General features: G+C 50.6%; 6 protein-coding genes across 6 annotated transcripts; 3 read left to right on the top strand and 3 right to left on the bottom strand.

The window, feature by feature from the left end:
* The first annotated feature begins 1 nt into the window (after nt 1).
* Nucleotides 2-1,539, top strand: ASPSYDRAFT_949153 (BAR domain-containing protein). Its single transcript, XM_040853046.1, has 5 exons — nt 2-149; nt 274-429; nt 490-1,039; nt 1,105-1,236; nt 1,291-1,539. Exons 1-5 carry the CDS (start codon nt 115-117, stop codon nt 1,321-1,323), a joined length of 906 nt encoding a protein of 301 aa, XP_040702280.1. The 5' UTR covers nt 2-114; the 3' UTR covers nt 1,324-1,539.
* Nucleotides 1,540-2,923: 1,384 nt separating this feature from the next.
* ASPSYDRAFT_150939 (sterol homeostasis protein ARV1) lies at nt 2,924-4,297 on the bottom strand (the record flags this gene model as incomplete). The annotated part of the gene is made up of 3 exons (XM_040842058.1): nt 2,924-3,946; nt 4,005-4,058; nt 4,109-4,297. The coding sequence occupies 3 exons, from the start codon at nt 4,295-4,297 to the stop codon at nt 2,924-2,926; spliced, it is 1,266 nt and encodes a 421-aa protein (XP_040702279.1).
* A 237-nt stretch (nt 4,298-4,534) lies between these two features.
* On the bottom strand, nt 4,535-6,790 carry arg2 (acetyl-CoA:L-glutamate N-acetyltransferase; the record flags this gene model as incomplete). Its single annotated transcript, XM_040852132.1, has 3 exons — nt 4,535-6,445; nt 6,509-6,676; nt 6,740-6,790. The coding sequence occupies 3 exons, from the start codon at nt 6,788-6,790 to the stop codon at nt 4,535-4,537; spliced, it is 2,130 nt and encodes a 709-aa protein (XP_040702278.1).
* Nucleotides 6,791-8,964: 2,174 nt separating this feature from the next.
* On the top strand, nt 8,965-9,947 carry ASPSYDRAFT_57771 (polyamine acetyltransferase; the record flags this gene model as incomplete). Its single annotated transcript, XM_040849428.1, has 3 exons — nt 8,965-9,354; nt 9,421-9,873; nt 9,927-9,947. 3 exons carry the CDS (start codon nt 8,965-8,967, stop codon nt 9,945-9,947), a joined length of 864 nt encoding a protein of 287 aa, XP_040702277.1.
* A 462-nt stretch (nt 9,948-10,409) lies between these two features.
* On the top strand, nt 10,410-13,174 carry ASPSYDRAFT_44818 (putative GTPase NOG1). Its single transcript, XM_040846912.1, has 5 exons — nt 10,410-10,511; nt 10,579-10,687; nt 10,751-10,852; nt 10,906-12,596; nt 12,661-13,174. Exons 1-5 carry the CDS (start codon nt 10,491-10,493, stop codon nt 12,700-12,702), a joined length of 1,965 nt encoding a protein of 654 aa, XP_040702276.1. The 5' UTR covers nt 10,410-10,490; the 3' UTR covers nt 12,703-13,174.
* A 1,187-nt stretch (nt 13,175-14,361) lies between these two features.
* On the bottom strand, nt 14,362-16,464 carry ASPSYDRAFT_947920 (sugar porter family MFS transporter). Its single transcript, XM_040853027.1, has 4 exons — nt 16,138-16,464; nt 15,974-16,086; nt 14,954-15,912; nt 14,362-14,882 (listed from the first exon to the last, which is right to left on the bottom strand). Exons 1-4 carry the CDS (start codon nt 16,343-16,345, stop codon nt 14,462-14,464), a joined length of 1,701 nt encoding a protein of 566 aa, XP_040702275.1. The 5' UTR covers nt 16,346-16,464; the 3' UTR covers nt 14,362-14,461.
* Between the last annotated feature and the right edge of the window lie 1,114 nt (nt 16,465-17,578).

Genomic DNA, 17,578 nt, shown 5'->3' with positions numbered 1-17,578 from the left:
TTTCCCCAAACAAACGACACACCAGACAGCAGTGCTTCTATTCTCTTGTCGCTGACCATAAATCGCTCATTTCTCTTCATTTGACCAGCTGGACTGTTGTGGCCTGTATCAATCATGGATAAGTTCCAGGCATTTGGCAAGAACTTCAGGTGAGATAGACGGCAGCCTACATGTTTACCTTTACCCCCCGAAGCCGTCTCCGGTTAAAGATGGCCCGCAGACTCTTTTGGTTTATGAATACTGACATATTTGTGGTGACCTTGTATCTGACAGTGCGAACTTTACGCCCTTCGCTGCGCGCACACAGCAGTTGATCCGGGAGCAGCTGGGCCAGGTGGAGGACAAGACCCAACTCCCTGCTGAGTACATCGAACTAGAGAAGCGCGTTGATGCTCTGAAGCTGGTGCACCAGAAGCTTCTTCAGGTGACGTGCGTTTTCAGCCTGAACTTTAACTGAGGACCTGCGCTGATGTGATGATGTGCCTATAGCTCCCAATACTCAAACGAAGCCTACGACTACCCACCCAACATTCGCGAATCCTTCAACGACCTAGGCCGCACCATCAACGAGAAAGTCCATCTCCTTTCGCAGGCCAGTACTCCCGCCGAAGCTCAGGCTGCCTTGACTGCCCCTCCGGCAGCTAAACCCCAGCCCAAGACCTTTAGTCATGCCATTGCGCGTTCCTCTCTAGCTGGGTCCCAGACCCTCGCGACCACCGCAACTGGAGAAGACCCCCTTGCGACCGCGCTGGAGAAGTATGCGCTTGCTTCGGAGAAGGTGGGCGAGGCCCGTCTAGCGCAGGACGCTCAGATCCAGTCACGCTTCCTAGCTGGGTGGAACACCACCCTTAACACGAACTTGATGTTTGCTGCGAAGGCGCGCAAAAACGTCGAGAACGCTCGCCTGATGCTCGACTCTGTCAAGGCCAGGCACAGTGCCGATTTGGACAACCTGAGCGAGGAGGCTCGTGCTGAGATTGAGCAGGCCGAAGATGAATTCGTCGGACAGACGGAAGAGGCTGTGAGCGTGATGAAGAATGTACGTCAACAGCTGTTCAGCCCCGGGGGAGGAAGTCATTTGGCGCTGTTGCTAATTTATATTAGGTCCTTGATACCCCCGAGCCCTTGAGAAACCTAGCGGATCTTATCGCTGCACAGCTGGAATACCACAAGCGGTCCTACGAGATTCTTAGCGAGTTGGCCCCTGTTGTTGACTCGCTCCAGGTTGAGCAAGAGGTAGGACGCGCCGTTCCGTCTTTCCAGCAAAGCTAAGCTAACAAAATATCACAGTCCAGCTACCGCAAGAGCCGCGAGGGCGCATAGCTGAGAGAGATGAGTGATAGTATTTGTTATTTGTCTACTTTGTCAACCACCCGTATCTCCTCATTTTTTCTTCTTCTTCCACCTAGTCTACCAACTTTCGTGACCTATTGTTTTGGACTTGTAAGGACGTTTGATATCCCTTGACGGTGGATGTGGCTTTAATCGAACCCTGTAAATCCTTCATCGGAATTAATCGTATTTTCAGTAATTTGCCTTGTTGCTAGACGCTACTGCCTAAACAAAGGCAATTCTCTATTTGACGCGTCGTAGCTATTACTGCCGTTGGAAGCCCCAGTCACGGCCTCAGTCCAATTCAGACAAGGGGATGTTCCATTAAACCCATGGTTCTGAGTCATAAATAAGTCCATAATATTCACTCTATCAGGCAATTCGTCGTGCTTTCATAGCTCAAATATACTGCACCGCCACATATGCCAAGCCACACCAGCGGGATCTCCATCTGGCAGTATCGGGGAAGCTTCATCGGCCAGCATCATCCATTCATTCAAGCTCACCTCACAGATCACGGACCTTACTCCAGCACCATTCCACCCTTGTCATTTTGCCGCGTACGAAGCCCCTATCGTTTCCCGCTCGATTACGCTCCCCGCTCAACCAATATCTCCGCGACGGCCTTCGCGATCCAATAACTGACGGCGCCAGGCAATTCCATAGAGACGCTCTCCTCCTCATACTCAAACCCGTCGCCGACTCGAATATTCGACTTGAATAGAACAGACTAGACTAGGCCGGTCCAGTCCAGTCCGCTCTCCTTAGTCCATTCATTCTTCCTTCCTTCCTCCGTCTCAGAAACGTCATTCCAGCACGAGCTCCAGCGAACATGGCAAACGGGTAAATACACAATGACACCGGAGACGCATGAAATAAAGAAGGAGGAAAGAAAGCTAATGCAAAGTTGTGTGCATATAGGTGGAGTCTCCTAATCGGCCTCATCGTCGTTGTGGGCGCTGCTGTTGCGGCTTGGGTGTTTAGTCCAAAGGGTGATAACCAGACGTATGCTCCCATCTTCCTACCTTATCTTACCTTACCTTATCTACCCTGCCCTCCGTTGCGGCATTTATGTTTATATGATCTTGCAAATAAATTGACGCTAACGGTATTCGGCCCACAGACTCTGGCGAAGCACGCTCATTCTCTCGATTGTGAGTTGTTATTTGATGTGGGGTATGTGTCTTTTCCTTTCCTGTCCTTGTTTTGTGTTTGCGCCTGTGGTAAGATTGATATGGCTGATATTTTTTTTATTTTAGCTATTACGTTCCTGGCGCAGTGGCATCCGCTTATTGCGCCGAAGAGGGCGGATATTCGACCCGACCGCGTGCCGCAGTAGTGTTGCCGGGGACGATGGATGGAATTTGTCGGGAATTGGTTCGATTAGTGATGGCGTAACTAGATTAAGAGATGGTTTTGAGTGAAGGTGTCTACTCCGCATAGAAGTAACTGAGGATGGACGGTGTCTGCATATTCCACATAGGACGATATTTATGTATAGTTATTTTTATTCTGGTTGATTAATCTATATCCATTGGCATTGCTTGCTATCAATTTCAAGTCCCGCAATTCTGACAGTAAAACAGAACGCTCATCCAACACCCACAGCTCCTAGAATTATCTTCTGCACTGACCACCGAGCTACCAGCCCCGCGACAGCCAGTGCCATGGCACGTAGATACCCACATCCCAGAAGGATATAGAGAGCTTCGATATTGCTAAGCAGCACGAGATGTGTATCCGCCGCTCCGAGCGTAAATAGCGAGCTCATCAAGTCAACGACATTCGCGAGATAGCTTGTTGGTATAGCTGCAGGCATAACCTGGACTAAACCTTGCAAGAGCGACGAGGAGACAGATGAGGCCCCAGTTGAAGAGCCCGTTGAACTGGCTATAGTAGGTGTTATCCCACCTAGCGCCCGCTGTGCCAGATTCGGCTCTGTTATCGTCGAGCTTATGTCGGGGCTGATATTAGAGCTAGGGCTAGAGTCAGAGCTGCCGCTTCCGTCCGGGCCCCAAATCACGAGGAGGATTGGGAAAAGTTTCGCGCAGCTGCTCACGAATAAAGCTGTACTAATTGCTGTCGGAGTCGCCTGGGATGGTGGTGGAGATGGCTGGGCTGTTTGTATCGGGGTTGTAGATGCGCGACGAAGAGGCGGAGGTAGCCCGCAGAACGAGTCGCGCGGACTGGAAGGCTGGAGAGGACGTTGGTTTTCGACGCCTGGAAGTTCTTGGGACGGGCTGTGCATTGCGGCTTTAGGCGGGCTTAGCGATGATGAGGGTGCCGGAGGTGGTTGTTGTTGTTGTGTCTGTCCGAAGGTGGGAAGGATTGGTGTCGAGGGGTACGAAACCAGCGGGGTCTCTGTTGGAGGTACATGGGGAGTAGAGTTGAGCTGTTTCGTACGTGATGGGGCGAGTATCGATGCTAAGAGACGGACTGTAATATGGTGGGCGAGAGTTGCGAGTGCGTTTAAACTCAGGAAGAAGAGGTATTGCACGATGATCGGGGCGCGCGAGAGGGATGTCTTGTCGATGTACGGGGATTTCTCTATTCGCGCCCAAGTAAGGTAAACATCAAAGAGGAGGAGAAGAACACCGAGTCGCGTGATCGAGCGCTATATTAGAAGACGTGGGTCAATATGACAATTCGATTTCAGTGGAAGGATACCTTACATCAAACTTGTGCTCGTCTCCTTCAAGGCGGTTGAAGAGCAGATGGCGGTATACCTTTGAAAAGTCAATTGGAGTTGAAGAAATAGCTTATAGAAGCAACAAACCTGTGGCTTGATCAAGACAAGGTCAATAAATATGACCACAAAGTCATGCTCGACATATTTGTCGGCGAATCTCTTGCAATGCGGACATTGCGTCAAGCGCACGCCTTTGCCCAAAGATCGATCATCAGCACGGCTGTAGGCACTGTACAGATGCGAGACGGGATACGAGCATTCGATGCAGATTGGCATCGTCACCGGAAGCCCATCACGGGCAACTGAAGTTGAGAAAAGATATAAAGGTAGAGTGTAAACAAGGAAAGGAGAAAATGTGGCTCTCGTGATCATTCACTACGATACGGAGATAAGGCCGAAGGCGGTGAGACTAACATGGGCTTCAGTCTTGAAACACCGAATAGGGTTACTATTCCATCGCCAGTATATACTTTCTAGTCTATGTTTGATGTGTAGCTTGAATATATATACAGATCAATCGATGACTCCTGTGTCATCTGCCCAGCTGGGCTGAATACTTCGACAAACTGCCTCGTAGTCCCGAAACATCTGCGGCTTGTCAGGAATATCGGGGGTCGTCCAGAACATAGTCCAATTGGTATCGGCGAGCTTCCATGTTCCCAATGACCGCTCAAAATACCACTTGTTCACCGGGTTGTCCTTGCGGCTACGCCAGCATACCCCGTTGGGAAAGCATGTTCGCACCATGGCATTGAACACAACGTCTGCAACGCCACCGGCGCCCTGGCTGCGTTTGAGAACCGCAAATTTGTCGAGATATGGCACCATCCTGGCCGTACTAGCCTCACTCCCGTCATCTTCCACGCCGGGGGGTAGTTCCCAGGTCAGGATCGCACCACCTTCATATTCGCCAGCGATAATTAAACCGGCTAGTCGGCCATTTACTCTGTTAAGGTAGTCCTTCACGTCGAGTTTTCGGTTAAAAGAGTCTTCAATCAGATGTACCAGTCTGGGAAGATCAATTGTAGGATCTTCCAAGGTCATGTTTGGGCGTGTTTGGGCTGTCCACATCTGCACGTGTGGGTTTGGAATAAGGCTGACGGGCATGCCTCGCTTGACGAATGTCGTAGGAGGTGCCGGGAGGTTAAGCGAGCCACGCGCTCGCCGGCTCAAAGGCAAAGAGGACGAAAGAAGAGGCTTGTCCGTAAGAAGGTTGTGGATAAGAGGGTTTCTCTGTCGTCGTGTACCGACCGACAGCTCGGAATGGATTACTTCAGGTGAGCGTGCGGAGTTTGCAACCTCAACCGGTGAAGTGATTATACCAGACGAGGCAGAGGGAAGCATGGCCAGTGTCTGTTGTGAAAGCCTCAAATTATCTAGGTGGCCATCGATCGCGAGTTCACCGACGCTGGCAGGCAACATCGCTTGCTTCGAGGGCGCAGAGGCGATCTCAGAGTTGGCAAATTTCGAAAATGGATTGCTTTCCGTGATAGAATCAGCAACCATACTCGCGCCCTGGTTTTCAGTAGTCGGCTCGCGGACCTGGAGCAACTCGTTCTTAATACTGTCAAACTCCTGGTCCATATTGATGAAAGCGTGAGATGTTTGGGGCCCTCTGAAAGCTGGAACGCCTCCCAGCGGATCTAACAGAATAACTCGATCTAAAGATACTTCCTTTTGTAAAATGCAAATTTTGTTGGCCGTAATTAACGGGTCCTCGTCTGGGTCGGGGGCCAAAGCCAGGCCTGCAAGTTCCTTTGTCAAGGCAAGAACAGCATCATTGGCAGGAATTATCACAGCCTTTGGCGTATCCTCCGTGTAAGCTATGGGCGCGACGATTAAAATATGACCATCACGCAACGGACCGAGCAGTTGCTTTCGAGACGAAATAGTTGGTGTGTCTGGTGTTTTCGCCGAGAAGGATAAGACTGAATCAAGATGAGAGGATTTGGAATCCGGCTGAGCATCGACTGCTGTCGCAATGCGGCCCACCTGTTCCGTAGCGATTTTTCGCAGTGCACTAACATCGCCATCCGACCCGGGATCGACCACCACACAACAGGCCATACCCAGCCGATTGATCTGCGAAAGCGTCTTGGCCACTCCATTCAAAGTGAAGTCATCTAGGAGCTGCGGTGTCTTTATCTTAACCAACGCCAGATGCAGTCGCTCTGGCATCTCCGTCCGGTTTGGTGTCGGGGTTGAATCTTGTCTGAAAACAGGGCTCTGGTACACTGTTCTCGATGCGCCATAGAAATTCCCTAAATTGACCCCGGAAGGCAGTGACTCAGTGACGTTTTGTTCTGTCGGCTTGCTCGGCGGCTTCTTCTGGGACTTCGCCTGGTGCTCCGCTTTGAGGCGGGCGAGGTATGATTTCGCTTCACGTTTCGTAGATGCCGAGTTCAACAAGCTCATGAAGAATTCCTAAGACCAGGCCAAATGTCAGAACTACAGCGAAGAGTCAATTGAAGAGCTGGTGCAACATACCCTATCGAGCAACTTCTCCTTCGCTCGACGACCCAGACGATCATAACTTTGGCTGGTGGAGGAAAATTCGGCGCTCTGAGTGACTCTGCGATCGCATGAGGCAGAGTAACAACGACGAGGGGTCGTCGAATAGGCTTCATCACTGCTACTCAAAACGGTCGGATGCCGCTAGAATCAAGAATGACGAGGGTTAGACACATTTGCGCACGAGTTGACATATAGGGCCCATACCTTGAGAGGCGACTGCGTGACCCGCGACCACGGGAGCGCCCTCGAGCTCATGGTTCAGTTTTGGATGTGTCGAAAGTCCATACCAGGTACAGGAACAGACGAACAAACCGGGCTCCTCAAGGAACCGGAATGACAGAGAACATTGTGGGGAGCAGTTGGCGGGTCGGAAGAGAGGAAGAAAAATAATGGGTCGATATCGTGAGGGAAATCGTGAGTCAATGACGATGCGGCCTCTTACCGGTCCGTTCTCGGCTGCGGCGGTTTGTACCGAGGCCGATCACGCTGAGCATTTCTGTATTTATTTAGTCTTTACGCGGGGGTTCTGCAAGAACAACCACTCCGGCTGAGACATTTCGACGGGTTTTCTGTAATTGTTAGTGCTGTGTCGAAGCTACGTAATTCTTTGCCTGCAGAAGTCGGGTGGGCGGCCGAAATTGCAGCATCCATCCCACGCCAAGGTTAAGGCTAAATTGAGATGCGCAATGTTCTAATGGAAAACTACGTAGATATCGCAATGATATAGGAAATTGGAACATTCACGACAAACGTTGAAGTAGAAAAGGTGTGAATGCCTAAATTGATAGGGATCCCCTCCTGCCCAAGTGAGCTATACTTATCCTGTATCGTCAACGGTAAATGCCCGAAATCAATGGACATTAGACAATAGACAATTGCGCCCAAAACCGTCGGTTGCAACCGAGATTGGAAGACATATAGCTCCGTCCAGGCGTCTATTATGTTATAATTAAGTACTAGTATTCGGTGTAAACCCGAGGTATACTAGTACTACCCACAGTAGGCGGCTATCAAAGAGACTGTCCCCAATTCCCACACCCCACTAAAGTCCAGATATCTTGTATATTTCCGCAAATGCCGCCGATTTACGACCATGGTCGTTGGTCGCTGTAGGGTTCTCAGTATGATGTCCTCCAGGCCTGGCCTGGTTCTCGTTGTCCCGGAACGCACTCAAATCGAAACTACAAGCTTTCCAGCTCCAGGGAAACGAGCAGCGGTCTTTAGAGGAATAACAATCCAGGACCTTTGGTTGTATTGTGAGAGTTGATGGGACGAATTCGACCGCAGAGACGGAGAGCTTCCCTCTAAAGCTTGTCTCCAAGGGGGCAGAATACTGAAGTATGTCGAACAGGTACTGTTGTACTATATTAAGCCTGGATGATGAAAGGACTCGTTCCAAAGAGGCTGTAGATGAGGCCTTTGGAAAATAGAACATGAGTTATAATCGCAGGTGACTTTCTTGTCAGGTTGCCCGGTGATTGCCTGGTTCATTGAAAGAGACACATGGTGCGCGACACTCGACGAGCCTGCCTCAGCCTCTAAACCTGCGACACATCTCATTCTGGTCCACTGATATAGAAGATGAAGAACCGCATGGTTGTTATCAACACTGCACACTGGGAGCTGCTCCACGAAAGATATCTTGGTAAAGGAACTCAGGCAAGTAAGCTAAGTCCTGCTGGGCTGAAGGTTTATGGAAACGAAGCTATATCCATCCAAAGTTCGTCACAAATAGAAATGTCAGGCCACCTCGACACAAAAACCGTAAAGGCAAAGCGGGAGAAGGAATCATTAGCCATCAGGACCCCGGAAAGCGCACTGGGTAGGGTGAGTTTTTGACTCGGATTCCATGGCCGAACGAGGAGTCAAGAGCGACTCGAGTCGCTCTCTAGTACAGATGAGAATCGAGACCGACAAAGGGTTCATTCAGATAAGCAGTCAGAGTGGGGAGAGGCACCAGGTCCAGACAAAAGCACAAACTCCTTGGTGCCCCGCCTTTTGCGGGATGAAAACTCTTCAAACTCAACCGCGAGTAATGACTGTGGTTGAGCCTGGACGATGGCGAACATTATCTTGGCCAAGGTTCTGACTCCTGCAAGCGCCGCCTGCAAGATCTAGCTAAGATTCTCGGCTATCAGCGATCAGGATTGCAATCATCTCGTCTGGTTCTTCCAAGGCTTATCGCCTGCATTATTCCCGCCCCACTGGTGGCCAGTGACCAGCCCACCACTGACTTTGGCTCCCTCGCATTTTTTCGATCGGATTAATCTAGCGTCCACACTTTACCTCTCAATCGCTCCTTCCAGACCATCTTTCACTCCGCATACACTCGCTCTCGTGGAACACCGCTGTTGTTGTATATATACAAGGCAAAACCTACTGCTCGAAGCCCCACGTCTCATACTTCACCACCCCTGCAGTTCTGAATCATGTCGGACCAGTCACATCACCAGATCCCCGACCACCCCATCAACGGTCTTAAGCCCTTATCCAACGGCGACGGATTTTCTTTGCCTATCACCGGCAGCGATCTATCGCGAGCAGAAACACATGATCACGCAGACTCGTTCATGGCAAACGGTCTGCCGCTAGAGGCTGATGAAGACGATGACGACGAAGAGGTCGACGAGGACTATGTCGCCGTTGACCATGACGATCTCAACGAATACCCGTACTGGTTCCGCCGTCCACCTGTGCATCAGCCGTCAAAGCTAGACGACCTGCACCCCTTCGTACAGGTCTTGACCGAGTCGAACGTGGACGACTGTGTTGCCGTAGAAGAGGCATTTCCCGAGCAGGAGCGCTGTTCCCGCGATAAGGTATGGTATCATTACCCGCATATATTTCGGTTTCACAAGTTTTGCTGATTCGGCTACAATAAATAGTTTTCCTATCGCCTTGGAAGATGTCCCGAGCTCTGCCTCGGCTTGTTCACTCTTCCGATTCTCGAAGAAGACCAGCCTAAACCTCGCCCAACTCTCGTCGGACATGTTATCGCCACCAGGACGTCCAATTCCCGTGTGACGGATAAATCTATGGAACTACCGGCCGACTGGAAATCCGAGCGCTCAACAGTGGTAGACGGGGAGACCGTGGGCCACGACGAATACGGAAGCTCGATCGCAATCCACTCTGTAGCAGTCTTGCGCGAGCACCAAGGAAAGCAGGTTGGGAGCACACTGATGAAGGCTTATATTCAAAGAATCCGGGAGGCAGCTATTGCAGATCGTATTGTGATAATTGTGCACGATCACCTCATACCGTTTTACGAGACCTTTGGCTTTGAGAACCGGGGGCAAAGCAAGTGCCAGTTTGGGGGTGGTGGCTGGACAGATATGGTCAGTATTTTATCCCTAGATTACCCATCCTTATCTCTGCTAACTGCGTTCAGACACTGGAATTCAATGAGTGAACTTGCCACTGAGATTATATAGCGGCTTTCACTTATGCTATGAATATTTTTCTTCTCCCCGCTTTTGACTAGCATACTATTCACCAATTATTCCCTTTTTTTTTTTTTTACCCATTTTATGTTCATTTTCGTCGTTGCATATTCAAGGATTGTGCACTTGGTCTCACTGTGGGGTCAACTTCGAAAAGCAATGGAGTTCCTGGGGCTACGATTGTACGATCTGCTATGATATGATGACCGGGTTGGTTGGTAAGGGCGGGCTCAGTGTTTATCATAGAAACTTCGGTAGTCAATGCATTCTTCAAGATTCAACAGCCTCAGTAGGCCGTAAGACTGCTTTGTAAAAGTCTAGTGTTTTTGCTCGGTTAGAAACTGCAGAATCCCCCACATTTGCTCACCGCCCGCCAAAAATTCTGCCTCCGACCGCCGACCGTAATTTTTTTTATCGATCTCGACCGTAGTCTCCATCTTGCTCTCATCGCCTATCGGGTTACCTATAGGAGTCATTTTTCCTGTCGACCGACTCTTGCTCAGGTGCCCATCATGAAGACTACGTGGAAAGATGTACGCCTCTCACCCTTCGTTGCCCATGGCCGAAACCACCAATACTGATCCTTTCACCGCTTGATAGATCCCTCCGGTGCCCACCAGCCAGGAATTCCTGGATATTGTCCTTAGTCGTACGCAGCGACAGTTGCCCACTCAGATTCGTGCGGGCTTCAAGATCAGCCGTATTCGAGGTATTTTGCATCCATGATTATTGTGGTGGAAATTTGGATGGGGCTAATCCAAAAAAATTTTAGGCTTCTACACTCGAAAAGTGAAGTACACCCAAGAGACATTTGGCGAAAAATTCCAGGCGATCTTGGATGGATTTCCAAGACTGCAAGACATTCATCCTTTCCGTGAGTGCTTGTGCGAGTTGCGACATTTTCGAGCTTATCTAACAACCCGACAGACAAGGATTTGATGAACACGCTGTATGATGCCGACCATTTCAGAATCGCCCTCGGTCAAGTCTCGACCGCAAAGCATTTGATCGAAACAGTGTCCCGCGACTATGTCCGTCTCATCAAATATGCTCAGTCCCTTTTCCAGTGCAAGCAGCTTAAACGCGCTGCTCTCGGTCGCATGGCCACAATTTGCCGACGTCTTAAAGACCCGCTCGTTTATCTGGAACAAGTTAGACAACATTTGGGTCGTCTACCCTCTATCGACCCCAACACTAGAACCCTCTTGATTTGCGGATACCCCAATGTCGGAAAGTCCAGCTTTCTGCGTAGCATCAGCCGCGCGGATGTTGATGTTCAGCCCTATGCCTTCACAACCAAGAGTTTGTTTGTCGGCCATTTCGACTACAAGTACCTCCGATTCCAAGCCATCGACACCCCCGGAATTCTTGACCACCCTCTGGAGGAGATGAACACCATTGAAATGCAGTCTATCACTGCCATTGCCCATTTGCGGTCCGCGGTTATGTACTTCATGGATCTGTCCGAGCAGTGCGGTTACTCCGTTTCCGATCAGATTAAGCTGTTCCACAACATCCGGCCTTTGTTCGCAAATAAGATCGTATTTGTTGTGGTGAACAAGATCGACGTTCGACGACCGGAAGACCTTGAGCCTGAGGTTCAAGAGGAAATGCAGAATATGCTCAAGACAGACGACGTTGAGCTTCTCCAGCTCTCCTGCACCACCACCGAGGGTGTAACCAACGTGAAGAACGCCGCATGCGATAAGTTGCTTGCAGAGCGAGTTGCACAGAAGCTCAAGTCTGGATCCAACAACTCTGGTACCCCTGGTGGAAGACTTGGCGATGTTCTCGCGCGTATCCACGTCGCACAGCCTATGGGTGGAGCACAGCTCGAAACATTCATTCCTGATGCTGTCAAGAACCTTAAGAAATACGACAAGAACGACCCGGACCGGAAGAAGCTGGAGCGGGACATCGAGGAGGAGAACGGCGGTGCTGGTGTTTACAACGTCGATCTCAAGAAGAACTATCTGCTAGCAAACGACGAATGGAAGCACGACAAGATCCCCGAGGTATGGTACGGCAAGAACATTTACGATTACGTGGATCCCGACATCGAGGCCAAGCTGGCTGCCCTGGAGGAGGAAGAAGAGAAGCTCGAGGCAGACGGCTACTACGAATCAGACCAGAGCGTGGAGGATGCCGAAGACGCCGACATTCGTATGAAGGCGGATCTCATCCGCGAGAAGCGTACTTTGATGCGCAACGAGGCAAAGCTCCGCAAGTCCCTCAAGAACCGCGCGGCCATCCCCCGCAGCGCCAAAGCCAAGAGACTCTCCCAAATGGAGCAGGGTCTGGACGCTGCCGGCTACGATACCGACGCTGCTGTTTCTCGTGTCCGTTCCCAGAGCCAAGTTCGTGGCCGTACGACGACCCGCGAAATGGACGACGACGCGATGGATATCGATCCCTCCGACCCCAAACAGGCAATTGCCAGGGCCAAGGGCCGTGCTCGCAGCCAGGCTGCTACAAACCGTCTGCAAGATGGTGTTACCGACGAAACGTCCCGCTCCAAGGCCGAGCGCCTCGCCAAGCTGAGCCAGAAGAAGATGAACCGTATGGCCAGACAGGGAGAAGCCGATCGACACCAGACCGTGTCTCTCACGAAGCACTTGGTACGTCTCTTTCTCTATATGATCAAACTTTTTCCCCCGCGAGCTAACATATTTAACTATTCAGGTTTCCGGCAAACGTGGTATTGGCAAGACGCAACGTCGTTAATCCATTCGCTTTTCATCTTGCTTGCCGCCACGATACCGATACCGATACCGATACCGGTGCTACGTTCCCCTCTAATACATTTATCTCCATAGTACAGCTCTTACTCTACATACTCGTTATGATTATGGTGTCTTAAAAAAATCTCAAGGCGTTGGGGGAGGCTTGTCGTTCTTCGTCTTTTTTTTTTTTTATTTTTCCTATCTACGATATCTTGTCGCGCGTCTTATAAATAGGTACTTGGATAGATGTTCCATGTTCGCCACAGTCATTCAATGACATTGTCACGTTCAATTCCTTCAAATCCTGTCTTGACCAAGGGATAACTCATACCTGACCCAAATGTAAATCCGAACCTGTTTCCCATTATCATTGTAGTACAGACAAACCAGGTTGGAGCTTATCCATCGAAATAACGAAGAGCCCAAAAAGCGGCACGAGCTCGTAGTTGAAGGAAATGCTGTTCACACTCGGGTTTTCATATGACGGTACGGAGTATCGGTTCCTTGCCCTTCTATAAACCCATATCTCGTTGATATATTCCAGCCTTTGGAGTAGTAGACATGAATGGGTCGATACTGGGAGGCCACAAGCTTACGTATCCAAAGTTTGATAACATAGTAATTACTGGCTGTGAGATATTCACGCCCATTGGCAGTTATAACCTGTAGAACAAACGTTAACAACGCATGCGTGCAACAGAGCAACTCTGCTCCCGTCAGATTGGCTAAGGATATGTCATCAACAAACTAAAATCTCCTCCATACCAGACCAGTAATAACCTCAGAGCACATTGAAACTGTACTAGTTTGCCTATCCAGTATAAGAGGCGCTTTTGAAAGTCGATGGAAGTATCAAACTTGTGAGAAACAACACTACGGATGGTATCAACCTTTGCACAATTAGCTTGTGACAGGTCATTAGTATTTTTCCGGCTGCATGGTCTGTATGTTTGAAGTGTATATTTCTTTCATGGCATAGGTATTCGATGGATTACCGTGTAACTATATATATACAAACCCGATCTCGTGCGAGGAACATTGGTATCGCTACAGGTGCTAGTTAATTGGACTTGGAACTTTTTGATCTCATTATTTGGCGCGGTTGGAAGACTTAATACTCCCAAGGCGGCAGTTATCTCGACCATGGACCACTGGTCGCAGTGAGTTCTGCTATCCAACAATCCTGGGGTTATTGACTTTTCTTTCGGCAGCGTGTTCTCTTCCTTCTACCTCGCCGGTAATAAGCTCCGCATATTTCCAGGACAGTTGCGTTGACCATACAGTACGGGCATGGACGGATCCCAAATAAGCAGGTGCGGAGGTTTAAAGTTGTCGGGACCGGCATGCGGAGAGGCGAATTCTAGGTAGCCTAAAGTCCAACAACCCTAACTATCCAACCTCCCGGCGTCAAGGCTCGAGGTCTCATCTCGCGACGAATCAAGGTACTTGGGATAATTTCAAGTTCAATACTCCATGGTCTATCTTGTCTATCCCGCCCAATGCATAATATACAATCCCAAATAATGATGATAATAATAGTAATAATAAAATAATAATTCATAACCCCAAGCCCAAACCGTAAAAATGCAAGTCTATTTGTTGCTTTCTCTCTCTTCTTCACAACGTCTCTTTTATCATATCACATCGAGTATGCACGGTTGCATACATAATAGATACGTATGTCTGTGTGGTGTATACGTGTAGATAGTATAGAGGAGAATGTATCAAGGCTGATATTTATACGTGGTTATCGCCCCTTTTTACTCCCGAATCTCCTCAGTCGGCTCAGCCGGCTTCTCTCCCTCACCATGCTCAGTCTGCCCCTGGCCTTCCTGCTTGGGGTTCTCCTGAGCAGGGCGATGTAGGTCTCTCACAAGGTTCTCGTCAGGAACCCAGGAAGCGCTCTTCCAGGGGACCACGTGAAGGACATACATGGTATCGACTTCCTCGAGGGTACGGCCTTGACTCTCGTTGACGAAGAAGAACACGATCAGCACACCTGCAAGGCAGCAGGCAGCGAACACGTATCCGTAAGCGAAATCGATGGCCCCGGAGATGAATGGGGTGAAGAATGAGATCAAAAAGTTCCACGTCCAATTGGCAGCGGTGGCGATACCAATGTTCATCGCACGAGACCGCTGGGGATACATCTCACTACAGATCGACCACACGATAGGTCCCCTAGGAAAGGCTATTAGTACTCTCTCTAGATGATCTTGGGCGGGGGGAGGGGGTTCCCGAGCTCAACTTACCATGTGGTGGCGAAACCGCAGATGAAAAAGCAAGTGAAAACGATCATTGCGGTTCCGGCCTTGGGGGTGTTTTGGGGGTTCTCCACGTCTAGAGCAAAGTGTCCAACGGAAGCCCAGATCCAGAAGCAGATAGAGCACCAAGCGCCTCCAAGCATGAGACTGTTGCGGCGTCCGAAGTGCTCGACGATGTAAAGACCGGGAAGAGTCATTCCGAAGTTGACAGCGCCAAGAATGATCTGGGTGATGTAACTGTTGCTCAAGCCAGTAGAGGTAAAGATACTGTTTCCATAGTAGAAGATGAAGTTGGCCCCAGTAAGTTGCTGGAGTGACTGCAGGGCGATACCGAGAAGAGTACGGTACATCATCCGGGGCCCGGTAAACACCTCGTGCCAAGGAGCAACTCCAGCGGCGCGTTCCTCGTCGAGCTTCTCCTTCATGTCTCTCATTTCCTGGACAACGGCACGGTGGTTTTCGTTGACACCATACAGCTTGGCCATGACCTGACGTGCCTCGTCGATGCGGCCGTGGCGGTAAGCATAACGGGGAGACTCGGGAAGGAAAAGAGCACCGAGTCCAAGAATCAAAGGCCAGGCAAAGCCGATTCCCATGGTGATTCTCCACGAGGCAGTGGATTGGATGGTCTCGGTACCGAAGTTGATGATGTAGGAGATGAAGATACCGAAGGCGACGAAGAGCTGGAATGCACTGATCATGGCACCGCGGACCTGGCGGGGGGCGGCCTCAGACTGGTACATGGGGACGACGCTGGACAGCGCACCGATCCCCAGACCAGCAACCCAACGGCCCATGGCAATCTGAACCCAGTTGCTGTCCGTAGCAATCTGCACAATAATTCCGACCATGTGGATCACGGACCAGAAGGACATGGAGAGCTTGCGACCCATGCGATCCGCGATGGGGGCGGCGACGAGGGCTCCGATCATAGTACCGATGCAGAGCTAGAGCAATGTTAGATAAGAGCTAGAGAGAGTGTGTTATCACCAGTGATGGCCAACTTACCAGACCGACAATCAGACCGTTACGGACGTTGTTGAAGACGTACTCGCCGTTCGGCTGAAGCTCCGCAAAACGCATCTTGAAGTCACCCATAGTTGTAAAGCCGGAGATTTGACCTGCACAGATCAGAACAGAGAACCATGGTCGGGACAAGACACCGAACTAACCAGTCGAGTAACCAAAGATGAAGCCACCCATGGACACCACGATACCCAAGATAAATGACCGCCATGTTAGGTACTTCACGGGGCTATCGTCGATGATGCCATCGTCCTTCTCCGCAGTCGAGTCAGATCTCGAAGGCGTGGTAGCCTGAGAATGCTCCTGCTGCTCAGCCTTGGGCTTGAAGAAACCCTTGATGTTGGCCACACCCATTGTGATTGTATGTTTTGATCTCACAGGACGAGGGTGAGAACTTCAGGGGAGGAGTTGGGAGAAGGGGGAGGGAGACGCAAGGGAGGATAGCCAGCTGCGACCCGGAAACGAGGGAGGCAAAGGGATTATATCTACGAGCGGCACATGGGACAAGCCGTTTTAGCGAGACATTTAATTATCGTGAATCCTACCTTCTCCGGGCAGCCTGGGGCCCTGCGCGAATGAACGGGGACAAAGCTCAACGGCAATCGGCTACCATCCCAAGATTGGGGAACCCACGGGAGAACCAGACGGGGGCCCGGATCTTGACGGGCCCCAATAGGGGGAGATGGGCAGAGAATGGGCAAGGGATTGATTCTACGGAGTGCTTCTCGGCTGGGCGACAAGAATTCTCTGATGCTTCCCTGGAGATTCGGTGGAGAGCGGTGGAGAAGGGGCAGAGGAGGAGAGGCGATGACGGCGACGAGACAGCCACAACAGCATCCAGACGAGCCTGATGAGGAAACCAAAAACCGCGAGTCGTCATCTGACCATGTCGCGTGGTCCAGCAACTATTTCTGGAGTTGGTTCTGTTGACAAACGCCTCTCGCCCTACCTTACTCGCAGCGTGAGCCATTAGGGCTCGTCGACCGTGATTTGACGGCTTTTCTACGGGCATTGTGAAACTAGAGATCCGCGGTTTCCATTTACGAGAGTGGAATGATCCACTTTCAGTCTCGTCGCGTTACTGCGAGAATTCTATTTTGCCCATGGCGCATCGCGATGAGTTCTAAATGTGGATTCGTCCGAGAACTGCGGCAGATCCGCACTCGGGGTGGATCGCAGAAAAAAGTTTTCCTCCTGGCGATCGCAAACACAGGCGAGGCTGCATGGCTGAAGACGTGAAGAGGATGGATGGAAGAAAAACTACAGAGGACCAGATGCCGCGAACGATGCCGCTGCTGGCAGCTTAATATACCTGACAGGTCAGTGGGTGAGGGCTTCTTGTTCTGGCAATCAGCACACGGCATTGGCGCTGAGCTGTGACCCCGAGCCGACGCTCTCGGCACGCCGAAGACTCGGGATCCACGCTCAACCGGGCTCGGTGTGCCGATTCGGATGGGAATTTTCTGCAACGCGCCCAGCTCTTCACTGAAAAAACTCACCGATTAGTGGATCCGGTTCCTGGCGTTCCACTTGGCGTCGCCTTGGGATTTTGTCTCCGGTCCGCTGCCAAAGAATTCAACATGCGTT

This window comes from Aspergillus sydowii, assembly GCF_001890705.1.
Source record: "Aspergillus sydowii CBS 593.65 unplaced genomic scaffold ASPSYscaffold_5, whole genome shotgun sequence".
Classification (NCBI taxonomy): Eukaryota; Fungi; Ascomycota; class Eurotiomycetes; order Eurotiales; family Aspergillaceae; genus Aspergillus; species Aspergillus sydowii.
The sequence above is the reverse complement of the archived record's forward strand: the minus strand, read 5'-3'. Positions and strand labels throughout refer to the sequence as shown.

Coding starts and splice junctions, on each gene's coding strand:
- ASPSYDRAFT_947920 (XM_040853027.1), bottom strand. CDS start 16,345: ATGGGTGTGGCCAACATCAAGGGTTTCTTCAAGCCCAAGGCTGAGCAG. Junction 16,087..16,137: donor CATCTTTGGTTACTCGACTG/GTTAGTTCGGTG, acceptor TGATCTGTGCAG/GTCAAATCTCCGGCTTTACA. Junction 15,913..15,973: donor ACGGTCTGATTGTCGGTCTG/GTAAGTTGGCCA, acceptor ACATTGCTCTAG/CTCTGCATCGGTACTATGAT.
- ASPSYDRAFT_949153 (XM_040853046.1), top strand. CDS start 115: ATGGATAAGTTCCAGGCATTTGGCAAGAACTTCAG. Junction 430..489: donor CAGAAGCTTCTTCAGGTGAC/GTGCGTTTTCAG, acceptor ATGTGCCTATAG/CTCCCAATACTCAAACGAAG. Junction 1,040..1,104: donor CTGTGAGCGTGATGAAGAAT/GTACGTCAACAG, acceptor AATTTATATTAG/GTCCTTGATACCCCCGAGCC.
- ASPSYDRAFT_44818 (XM_040846912.1), top strand. CDS start 10,491: ATGAAGACTACGTGGAAAGAT. Junction 10,853..10,905: donor GCAAGACATTCATCCTTTCC/GTGAGTGCTTGT, acceptor ACAACCCGACAG/ACAAGGATTTGATGAACACG. Junction 12,597..12,660: donor TGTCTCTCACGAAGCACTTG/GTACGTCTCTTT, acceptor TTAACTATTCAG/GTTTCCGGCAAACGTGGTAT.